We start from the raw sequence: 12,301 nt of genomic DNA on the forward strand, positions 1-12,301 counted from the left end.
ACCACCTGCAAAACCACTTCCTTTTTTAGGGGTTGTCTTGTTCTTGCTTCTACAGTAAACCTGTCGCCACTTTTATTTGCACCTAAGCAGCTGAAATGGATTCACAATGGTTTACGCTCCCTAATGGGAGAGACGAATATCTCTGAAATTTAACTGACTTTGTGTTCAGGATTGCGTGTCCCTTAATGTTTTTTTAAGCAGTGCATTTTCTAGCACGAATGCTGATAGTCACAATAACAACCAAGAGTAGCTGCAAGGCTCGCACCAGAGGGAAAGCCCCAGCAGTCCTATAAAGGCACAACGACAGGGCAAGCGTTATCATTTTATCAGCTCTGGAGGGTATGTAGCATATAATCCCCCAAAAAGCAAATCTATTTCTTGTTTGTCAGTGGGAAGGGAATGTCTGATTAAGTGAAGTGGTCTGTAGAGAATAGGCGAGATGGAATGATAAAGAACAAAAATGCTCTATCAAGAGTCAGTTAGGATTCATTGTTTTATTCATGCGCCAACAGCATGACAAAGGAAGCAATAACAAAAATAAATATATAAAAATTCTGCCAAGAAAAAAAAAGCAAACTCAAGTTCATTTTGACACATGAATCAATGCTTCGTGGTGCAGTTATAATGAACTTTGAATTTGCTGGATGTGTTTTTGTTTTTTTTTCGTTCTTGTTTTTATATCTACTGTCAGGGGAGGCTCAGTTATTTCTAACATGATTAAAGGTTTTAGTGACAGCACATGCACATACATGTAGACAGGCAAACATGACAGACACACGCTGGTAAGTTATACTATAATAACAGGAGGCACACAGATAAAGCAGCTTTGGGGTATTCATTCATGCAGTTCCAGTATGTGAGAGTAAAGCTGAGAAATAAAAAAAAAGAAAGAAAAAAAAGTGAGTTCTGGGTTTGTTGAGAGCTCCCTTGACAGGGAGCAGAACAGGCTATTACTTCATATTGCACCATTTAAGCTGTTTTTATTTTGGACTCTCCAGCTCCTTCTACCAGCCGGCACAGTCTCTGGGGATAATAATCAGGCCTCAACAAGAAAAAGCAGACAGCTCTTAACAGTTTAGAGAGTTGTATATAGTTTGTGTGCCCACATATCTGTGTGTTGAGCGGTGGGCCTGGATAAATGAGATAATACTCTGTGTGCTTGTGTGAAAAGACCTGTCAGTCACACTCCGTTAGCAAGTACTTTCCTAAATGCTGTATCAGAAGACAATGTGCAGCTTGAAGTGGCATTACATCCTTAGACTCTTAAGGGATTTTCACACATGAACTCCAGACCATGTCAGTAGAAAGAGGTCATTTTTCAGATGTCTATCCCTGTTTCTCATGTAGCTGACAGTGTGAGACACTCTGCTTCAGATGCATTCTCACCGTTTGGCTTAGGCGAGGGTGCTGCTAGGGTAAAGTATGCTGGAGGCTTGCAAAAAAAAAAAAGCACTCAGTCTGTATGAATACACAGAACTATTACCTTCACAATTTTTACAATGGAGCAGGGAGCTGACAGGTTAAAGACTGCTCAATGCCATTTCTAACGGAATCTTTTGCATTCACTCATGCATGTCCGTTGGGTAGGGTCTAAAAAAGTTCAGGGCTGAAGTGCATGTGTGAAAACAGCTATAGAGACTATACGTCTCTCTGCTTCATGCTCTTTTGCCACTTTGCAGACAATTTTCTTCTATTCTCTCATATACACAGACAGAAAACTTGCACACAAAGCTCGCAGCACCAAGAGACCTCAAATCAACAAGTGAAAGGAGAGAAAGTACTTGACAGTTTTCAAAGTCTTACATTTTCAGATTGGGTGCTACAATGACAAGCTGGCCAGCACTTCACTTCTATGGTGACGGGATGACTGCTGTGGATCTCTGTCATTCTGGGTGACAATAGCTCCCTCTGGTGCTGACGAATAAGACTGTGAGCGAAAGAGAAAGAGAGAGGGAGGGAAAAGTGTCTGCAAGTGAGAGAGAGAGAAAGCTTTTGGTTCAGACTGGGAACAGAAGGCAGCGCTGTCAGGCTGTGTCCTCTTCTTGTGAGAAAAGGGAATATCAAAGGCAAGACAGGAGTCATGAGGGAGTAGAGTGGAGTTGGGGGTATAAGCAAAGAGATTCAGCGAGATGAGGTGAAAGGAGGCAGTGCTTCAGAGAAGACTTTCAGTGTCGATGAGAGGCGTTACGTAATTTGTGCAGATGGCAGTTTGAGTGTCTCCCTCTCCTCCCTATGTTATATCCCTACCTCTGCCAGTACACATTATCCTCTCATTCAGGAGGGTGTTTTAGGTCTAACTTTGATCATTTGTTCTGTGTGTGTGTGTGTGTGTGTGTGTGTGTGTGTGTGTGTGTGTGTGTGTGTGTGTGTGTGTGTGTGTGTGTGTGTGTGTGTGTGTGTATGCGTATGTATACACTTACGGAAATACCACGTCATACACAACTACTTGGAGCCTGGTTAAGGTGAGGAAATCTAATGTCAACTCAAATTTGTGTTGTTTTAGCAGATAAAATACGAATATAATACTTCACTTTCTGACTGTTAGTGAAATAGAATGCAAGACACTTGTATTTAGCATTAATGTGAATGTTTTTTCTTGCAGGTTTGGGGTTTTGACCTGGAATCTTCATCTGTCAGATAGGCAGGCTAGTAAGGTCATTATTTCGAAACTGATGGTGGCACTAGAAGAAAAAATCCAATTTTGCATCCAGTTTTTGTCACTAGATTAAAAGTCAGGGGCTCAGCACAGCAATTAGTGTTCTGTGCACATCATGATTATGTGTTGCACATTTTATGACAACGTTGTGGAGATGTTTCGCCAGAGAAGAGGTCAAAGGATCAGCAAAGTAAAAGTGAAAATAAGAGTTTGGGGGATTTATTAGCATTTATTTTGCCACTGTGCCATTCACATGCATTGATAAACTACACAGGCACAGTACACAACTGGCTTTTCGTTGTTTATGTATGTAGGTAAGCACAGGGGTGTTGTTTTTGTAAGAGTAGTGCTCTTTTGATTTCTTTTCCCAAAAAGACGTATTTATCGCAGCACCAGACACCGTATGCCCGCTGCTGTTTTATCTCTATTACTGTCTGCTATAACTATCTATCACTGTTACTATTGCTATTATAATTTACATTTATGTGGGAAACCTTTCAAAGCAACTTTGGTCCTCTCCCTGTATTTAGTTGTAATAGAAAAATGGTTGCACGATTGTCATAAATCAAGTGCTTTCATGTCACACAAAGGCCAGAGCATCAATCTGATGTCAAATTAGATCTGGAACGAGACTGCAGCAATAACGATAACCAGCTCAATGTATTCAGCTACATGCAGGCAAAAAGTTCAAGTTCAGAAAAGAGAAGGATTGTACTGTTTTAGTAAATCCGGGCTTTTACTTTACACTGCATGCAGCAGCACTAATATGAAAGAAAAAAATGGATGGAATGACTGTTTAATATGCAAATGTTTGAGACTTTATTAAGGCAAAGAGCATGAAGAGGGAGCTCTAATGGCTGCCGCTCTGGATGTGATTTTGCCTCTGCTAGTCTTTGCTGCATAGTTACAAGCATTGATTTGCCTCCCAAATTCAGTGTTTCTTTGTTTGCACTGACAGGCATTGCCATGGAAACACAAGGGAGTGAAATTACAGTAAAGTTAAGAGGGAAGCTGTACCAAGGAGCCCAGTCCACCACTCTGTGAAGTGCTGGTAAAATTCAAGACCAAAGGCAGCACAACATCATCATCTCTCTGGGGCTGAGAGAACTACAGTCTACCATAAAGTTCCTGAGTGTTCTTTTAGTCTCTCACATCTTTCAGAGAAACACTGCAAGTTTTACCTCAACTTGTACACAATCACCACACAAGAGCCTTCCTCAGTATGACAGTAATCAGATGTCTGCAGTTGTTTCTTCTAAAGTGAAAGCAATAAGTAGATTCTATTTCAGTCTCTAAAACAGATGGGGTGTTAAAGATTTATGGGGCTGATGAAGGAAAAAAAAAGAGTCAGGAAAAGGGAGGAGAGAAAGAAGGAGAGTGTGAGACAGATGGAGGAAAAGCATCAAAAATTTGATTGGATTTATTCAGTTTTGTGCAAGTCCAGAGATTCGGATCCACACTAGCATTTATAGGCAAATATATACAGTACATTGCAGTCTGTGAGTATTTGTAGAGCAACACATTTTTATTTTGGCACATTGGTTTACCACGGTATGACTTTATTCTTTAAAATTATTCCCAGCTGCACTGTAAACTGGTAGAGCTATTCCATGAAATGCTCTGAACAGATAAATTGAAACAAGAGTGATTTAATTGGAAAATATGAGTTAAAAGAAGATAAGCTATTAAATTCTTTTGCATATATTGCATCACATAGAAAGAATGTCTCTGCTGTTCAGTCGTCTCCACCTTGATTGGTGTTCAAAGGGAGCGATTCACCCCAGCGAGATGGAGTTGACTTCTTTCCTTTTGAGCCTTTATTTCTGCACATCTTGAGCATCAGTAGCAATATGGCCATGACTATGACGATGAGAATTGTAATAGTTATTTTATAGGTACTCATGTTGCATTCAGAGATGTGATTAGCATTGCCTGCAAAGAAGAAGACAAGGAAAGGTATTTCCACTTGATCTTCTTTTGATATTTTCTGAAAGAAATGACATTGAATTAAGGTACATTAATGATAATTGCCTTAAGACATGCCTACCTTCTGTGAGAACACTGACATTTAAATTAACTGACTTTTCTACTGCAACTCCACCCATGAGACAGAAAAGGCAGCCACTCCTCTACCTCACAGAAATACAGACCACTATTTTCAGGACCAAGGTTCAAGAACGTGAGGCTGAATTATCTGGGGTCAGGGTGGTCGTATCTCAGGCGAACATTCTCCCCAAACCTGTCTTGTAGAGTTGTGTTCCTGTAAACTGTGAATACGGGGCGCTGTTTAGTTTCTGATTTTTTTCTGCCAAAACCATGTGACCTCAACTTGGATTCATGGCTGGGTTGTTGGTTGATGTTGCAGGGGATGATGAAATTTTGCTTTCTTGTTCCTCTGCTTTATCTCTGCTTTCTCCTTTGGAATAGAGAGACTGTTTTCTGTGAATAAGCACAAGGGTAAAACTTTAGTTTAACAGACCTTTAATAACAGACCAGTCAGTGAGACTTATTCTGGGTTATACTGGCAGACAAAAGAGATAAAAGAGGACTTGTAAACAACCAAACTGAGGGAAAAAAACAATTTAACAATAGGCAGAACACAAGCAGCTTGCACACAGGATAGAATAAGAAATGACTCCATCAACATCAAAAAGAGAGATAGTGCAGAGATCAGCTTTGCCCAGAAGATGACCAGGAGAGGTGGCATATTTTGCTGGGTTTTGGGAAATATGCTTTTTTACAAGGAGTTAAATCAGATGATCAGCATTGAACAAAGCTGCAGCAAGAAGATATGAGATTAATTATAGCTTCTTACGCTCATTTTCAGCTCCATGTTTATTAAGTGATTCTATAAAATAGCTTTGCATGCTTCACAATGCAAAAATGTATCCTGTTTTAACTCAAAATGGGTAACTTCATGTGCCTGAATCTGTTTTACCAGAGACACATCGTACCTATAAAAATCACTGTTACAGTGGTAGTTTGTGCCTGGCTGTGAGTCTTGCTATTGGGTTTCTGCCCAGACACGGGTACACAGGACATTTTGACCTCATCAAGCTCAAGGATCAGCTGCTGGACGCATCACCCTCACTTTGCGACTCATGAACTCCTCTGCTATCTCTGTAACACCCTCCCGACTTATACTGATGATCTTGGTGAACAAGGCCATTGGTGTTGGTTTGTGTTGCCAGGTGACAGAGAGCTGACCTTGAACCCCATCCACTTTACAGGAGAGATGCAGCCCGCCCCCTTCGGTGACATTTACAGCCTGCTGCATTTTGACTGTCATCCTGTTTTCTGTGAGGAGATGAGGCAAGAGACAAATAGTACTGCTGTGTTTGAGAAGTTACTCGTGAAAAAGTAATTTTACTAACAGAAAACAAAATAAATAAGCAAGGTAACGCTTTGTGTAAGTCTTAATAACAACAGATAAAATTAACAATGTAAAAAGTACACTGAATTAAACCCTGAATAACCCAATGTGCATGTGTTAATTCTGACCCGCTGTGGGCTGGAGTCTTTGGGTTCTCCCTCAATAAAAGTATCATCTTGGCCTCTCTCTTGAGGCCAGACTGTACAGATATACTCTCCCTGGTCCTCAGTTCTCACAGGCTTTAAGATGAGACGGTAATCTTTGTTCCCAGTCCGGGCGGCTCTGAACTCTACATTTTTCTGAGGAACATTGTACTCTGGCGCCACAGTGAACACACCTGTGGGACCAATGAGAGCCAGCTCCACACTTTCATTCAGCCATGCTTCAGAGAAGAATCTTTTTTCCACGTCCTCTGTGTTTATGTCACAGGACAGCATCAGCTCCTGCCCGTCCTGCAGTGCTGCTGGCTGTGCTGAGATTTCCACTGCCAGAGACGGAGACGATGGCTCTACCACCTCTAATCAAGATAAAAATGAAAACAGTGAGACATCCACACAGGTGTCTATAGGATAAGTAAACATTAATGTGCTGACCAATATCAAGATGTGTTTTTAATATAGCATGACTGAGTAAAATCAATTAAATGCTTCTAACCTGTGGATGTTTAATTTTTTATTAAGGATACTGTGGTTTACCATCATGAAGAAGTGGCTGAGGCAGTGTGTACATGTCTTAACCATTTTCTTTTGGAGTGTGGCTCCAAGGCTCAGTCTTACTGTTTAAAGAAGAGGATAATCCTACAGTAGATTCAGAAAACATGGTGTTAAATTAATAAAATGTTCATGATTCTCTCAATGCAAGTAATAAGAGCGTGTTGGCATGATTCACTTTATTTTCCGTCATGCAGGAAACAGTTTTCCCCAACGATTGCAAACACTTATTGCTACTTTTTCATAAACAGTGATTCATGAAAATAATTTGGAGTTAATTTAAGTTTATATAGCAGTTAGACTGATATTAAAACATAGAGACCAAAGAAGCATTCTCATTTATGAAACAGGGAGTTTAATCTCTGAGGGTTGTAATCATATAAAATTTGAAAAGGCAAGTTGCACACAACACAGACAACATATTTACTGATGGTGATTCTGTGTTTATCTATATTTTACTAAATAGCACCAATAGCACTACTTACTAACTCTTTCCTTTAAATTTTTACTTTTCAAGCTCATCATCCAAACCTTCAGCTACAAGCCCAACAATATTTCCTCAGTCAGTGTAGCTGTATCAAAATCTGTCTGCGCCTTTTCCCACCTTGATTTAGACTTCTGTGTTGAATCTTCCACTGTGGGCTCCCCCCACAAAACCCTGCGGCATAAAGTGAGACAGGCAGCAACAGTTGTGTTGCAGTTCAGTATAATCGATTCCTCCTGTGCACTTTTTGAATTTATTAGTGAGAGAAAAACAATCATATTATCAGTATAATAAATTATAATCATAGCATGAATGTCCAGAGAAAGACCCCCGCCCTGCCCCCCGTCCTAATCTTAAAGTTTAGCTTTAAGTTATAGCTTTGTAACTTTGTATGTGCATCTTTCACGTTTTCTTGATTCGATTACACATCGATTCAGTTTATAACTTAATTACATAACATGACCATGTTCATACAAGGCAGCTTGAGAGATAAAGTAGTAGTGGGTATTTAATCTGATTCCCCAATCCAAGTTTGCCCCTTTTGAACTGATTTGATTGAGTAATGCTGTAGATTCATGATGCAATGGTGCCACCTGGTGGAGAACCAAAAGAAGTACAGTTTTACCCAGTGTCCTTAAATTCTTCAGTCTCTCTTTTAGTTGCTTTATTTTTTGGGATGTTTGAAAAAGAGGAGAAATGTTAAGAAAGTATTAGAAAGACTGCAATAGTCCCTAAGGAAAATTCACATTTGAAACAAACAAGGAAAGACGTGTGCAAAACAACAACACATTTATCTGGACTGTTTATATGGACTATCGTTGCCAAGTGCTGGCTCAAAGAGCGTGTTCTGATTGTTGGGGTTTTCTCTGTATTATTGTTTAAAGAAAGAAATGATAATTTATCTGGCTTTTTAGCATGTGTGTGTGTTTGACAGGACATAAATTCATACAAACAACACATCTTATCCAACTACTGGGAGCCTGGTACACGTGGGGAAATCTAAAGTCAACTTCCATCTGTGCTTCCATCCTGTTGCGTTATCAGATTTAATATTAAACATGTTCACTGTCTCTTTGTGAATTTGCATGCTGATATTTGTATTTAGCACTAATGGGAATGTCCTTTCTTGCAGCTTTGTGGTTTCAAACATTGAAATCTTGACCTGATGATGACTCTGTCAAAGGTCACAGAAGTCATAAATGATGTAGCTGTTCGGAAGTTCATGACAAACTATGCAGCTCAGGAGCTTCGTGGCAGGTTATTAAGACCCTTATTGCCAACCTGATGGTGGCACCTTATGGTGGCACTAATCGCTTTGGTGCTCACCAAAGCAATTCGTGTTCATTCTCTGCACTCCCTTAATATCTGCTGCACATTTCATAACAATGATATCAATCAATCAATCAATCTTTATTTATAAAGCACTTTTCATACAGAAAAAATGTAGCACAAAGTGCTTTACATAGTTAAAAGCAGCCCACCCCACCCTCCAACTCACTCCCCACACTCTCAATACACATATATCCCCCCACCCCCACCCACACACACATACACACACGCACACACTTAAAGAGTAAAAATTGGGCTGGGCTCGCATGAGCCAAGTGAGGAAACATTATAACAGAGAGCCGTCTGCACCGGGAGCCGGTCACAGACCGCAGCCTCCGGGCTGGGCACACAGCCGGAGGGAGGCAAAGGAGCCCCCCAACCAGGCTGAGAGGACCCCAGAGACCCAGCAGCCACGGTCAATAACAGCCCCGGTGCAGAGAGCGCCCTCCGAGGAAACACTGGAGATATGACGCAATACGATGTATACAGGGTAAAATGATAAAATAAATAAGAACAGGATACAATATAAATATAAATATAAATAGAGTAAGAAGATTAAAAAATGAATAAGAATAAAATCAAGAAATATTAGGTAAATCCTAAATTAATAATAGAATAACAGGATAGAATAAATAAGCATAAAAAATAAATAAACGCTAAGTAAAAGCTAAATTAAAAAGGTGGGTCTTGAGCCTGTTCTTAAAAACATGTACGTTCTCTGTGGCCCTGAGCTCCTCCGGCAGGCTGTTCCACAGACGAGGACCATACCACTGAAAAGCTGCCTCTCCGTTAGTATGTGTCCTGACTTTAGGGACAATCAAAAGGCCAGTACCAGAGGACCTCAGGGTCCGCGAGGGTTCATATGGTAAAAGCAGATCTGAGAGATAAGAAGGCCCAAGACCATTAAGACATTTAAAAACCAATAAAAGAACTTTAAAATCGATAAATTCGATATAGAGACATTTTACCAAAAAATGTCCTCATGGCAGTGCTAGAGAGTTCAAAGAAATGAATTGTGTCACGTGCCTTTCAGGTATGTTGATAAACCAGATACTGTAGAGTATAACTGCCAATTTGTCATGTAAACAAGTAAGAACAGAGACTGTGTTTTGTAAGAGTCGTGTTCTTTACTTTCATTTTTAATTAAGAAACTTTTTTGCAATGCCAGACACCGGATGCATTCTGCTGCTACATCACTGATTTCACTATGTGAATACAGCATTTGTGTGTTTTAAGTTCACAGCAGTGCTGTTCCTGTATTTAGAAAAGTTGTAATAGGAAAACGGTTGCACAATTGTCATAAAAATTCTCATGAAATCAAGTTGTTTCATGGAACATGAAGGCCAGCACCTCAATCTGATGTCAAATTAGATCTGGAATGACACTGCAGCAATAACGATGACCAGCTCAGTGTGTTCAGCTACATGCAGGCAAAAAGTACAAGTTCAGAAAAGAGAGGGATTGTACTGTAGACGTATGAACTGACTGTTTAATATTTTAATGTTTGAATGTAAAGTTAATGTATTTTAATTTGTTAAAAACATTGGATGTGATTTTGCCTCTGCTAGTCTTTGCTGCATAGTTACAAGCATTGATTTGCCTCCCAAATTCAGTGTTTCTTTGTTTTGCTCTGACGGGCATTGCCATGGAAACACAAGGGAGTGAACTGTACAGCAAGGTGCAGAGAGAAGCTGTACCAAGGAGCCCAGTCCACCATTCTGCGAAGTGCTGGCAAAATTAAAGAGCAAGTGCAGCACAACATCATCTCTCTGAGCCTGAGAGAACTACAGTCTGCCATAAAGTTCCTGAGTGTTATTTTAGTCTCTCACATCTTTCAGAGAAACACTGCAAGTTTTACCCCAACTTGTACACAATCACCACACAAGAGCCTTCCTCAGCATGACAGTAATCTGATGTCTATGGCTGTTCCTCGAAAAGTAAAAGCAACAAGTAGATTCTATTCCAGTCTCTTACACAGACGTTGTTCACAAAAACAGATAATCCCAATGGGTATGCTTGCTGCAAAGAAACTCATTCTTTTACAGTGGCGGTCTCCTTCGGCCCCGTGTTTTAAGAGGTGGCTTAACAAGATGGTGTCTGTGGCCAGGGTGGAACAGATAAGATTTGACAGGAAAGGGAAACTGGTGCGTTTTTGCACGATTTGGCAGCCATTTCTAAAATTCTTAAAAATGAACTGATCTTAATTTTATTCCTCCCCCTCCTTATTTAATTACTTATTTATTTATTATTATGGTTTTTTTTTCTTCTCTAAATTTTCTTTACCTCTTTAGTTTTTTTTTTTCATTAATTTATTGTTCCTCATGCTTACAAATCCACATATGCTAACTGTAGTAACTGTTTACAAATGAATCTGTATAAGTATGTTGTGTTCAGTTGTAAAAGCAAAAATAAAATATATTAAAAAAAGAAAAGAGGAGGAGAAAATTACACTTATGTATGAAAATATATACAATACATTGCAGTATGAGTATTTGCAGAGCAACACAATTTTATTTTGGCACAGTAGTTTACCAAAATGCTGAGTTTATTCTTCAAACTTATTTGTTTTTGCACTGAAAGTAAATCACTAGATCTATTTCAAATCAAAATCAAATCAAATCACTTTTATTGTCACATCACATGTGCAGGTACATTGGTACAGCACATGTGAGTGAAATTCTTTGTGTGCGAGCTTCACAAGCAACAGAGTTGTGCAAATGGAATGTTATAGACAGGTTGATTGAAGACTGGTTCTAAATGGTACTAAAAAGTATATGCAGTCCAACTACAAAGTCTTGCATATAACATCATGTGTTTAAAAAAAAGCCTCCCTGTTCAGTCATCTCCACCTTATCTGATGTCCACAAGCCTGTAGCAATAGGACTAAAACTAAGATGATGAGAATTACAATCGTTATTATATAAGCTCTTGTGCTACATTCAGAATCGGCATTAGCATCACCTGCAAAGACGAAGACAAAGAAAGGTATTTCCTCATGATCTTTTGATATTTACTGAGAGAAATGACATGTTAAGAGAAATGTGTTAAGACATGCCTACCTTCTGTGAGAACACTGACATTCAAATGCCCTGACTTTTCCACTGCAACTTTTCTCCACCCATGAGACAGAGAAGGCAGCCACTCCTCTACCTCACAGAAATACAGGCCACTATTTTCAGGGCCAAGGTTCAAGAAGGTGAGGCTGAATTGGCTGGGGTCAGGGTGGTCGTATCTCAGGCGAACATTCTCCCCAAACCTGTGTTGCAGAATGGAGTTTCTGTAGACTGTGAATATGGGGCGCTGTTTCGTTTCTATTTCTTTCTGCCAAAACCATGTGACCTGGAACTTGGATTCATGGCTGGATTGTTTACTGATGTTACAGGGGAAAGTAAAATCCTGGTTTCTGCTTATATTCATCGCTGTATCTTCCTTTGGAACATAGAGATTGTTTTCTGTGAATAAGGACAAAGAAAACTTTTTTTTTAAAAGACATTAGAATGAGTTGGTAATATTGTCAGTTCACATGCCTGGTTTATCACAGCTCACATCATAATCAGTATGAAAAGTTAAAAAATTTCAGATCATAACCCCTTCTGGTTGTCTGTGGTGTTCCCCAAGGATTTGTCTTTTGCTCACGCATAAATATTCATTTTTTATCTTTAGCTCACATTTTTAGGCATACGTTTACGTTGTTAAGCTGATGACACCAAGTTGTATCATTCCACTAAGACTAGTTCCACTCTCCCAAC

At 39.6% G+C, this 12,301-nt stretch overlaps 1 protein-coding gene across 10 annotated transcripts; it reads right to left on the bottom strand.

Annotated features, from left to right (window-relative positions):
• Positions 1–4,045: 4,045 nt before the first annotated feature.
• Positions 4,046–12,024, bottom strand: LOC145421130 (uncharacterized). Of its 10 annotated transcripts, none has more exons than XR_013902431.1 (6): positions 11,612–12,024; positions 7,344–11,513; positions 6,725–6,826; positions 6,158–6,546; positions 5,864–5,953; positions 4,046–5,095 (listed from the first exon to the last, which is right to left on the bottom strand). XR_013902431.1 is itself a non-coding variant. In XM_080290984.1 (6 exons), the coding sequence occupies exons 3-6, from the start codon at positions 6,756–6,758 to the stop codon at positions 4,992–4,994; spliced, it is 408 nt and encodes a 135-aa protein (XP_080147110.1). In that variant the 5' UTR covers positions 6,759–6,826; positions 7,344–11,513; positions 11,612–12,023; the 3' UTR covers positions 4,046–4,991. The 10 variants fall into 10 exon arrangements, 2 of the variants coding, with proteins under 2 accessions (XP_080147110.1, XP_080147109.1); XR_013902430.1 differs by having other exon boundaries at positions 5,611–5,953; XR_013902432.1 differs by having other exon boundaries at positions 5,611–5,953; positions 6,367–6,546; positions 6,684–6,826.
• Positions 12,025–12,301: the final 277 nt, after the last annotated feature.

Source organism: Astatotilapia calliptera, chromosome 16 (assembly GCF_964374335.1).
Source record: "Astatotilapia calliptera chromosome 16, fAstCal68.1, whole genome shotgun sequence".
Lineage (NCBI taxonomy): Eukaryota > Metazoa > Chordata > Actinopteri > Cichliformes > Cichlidae > Astatotilapia > Astatotilapia calliptera.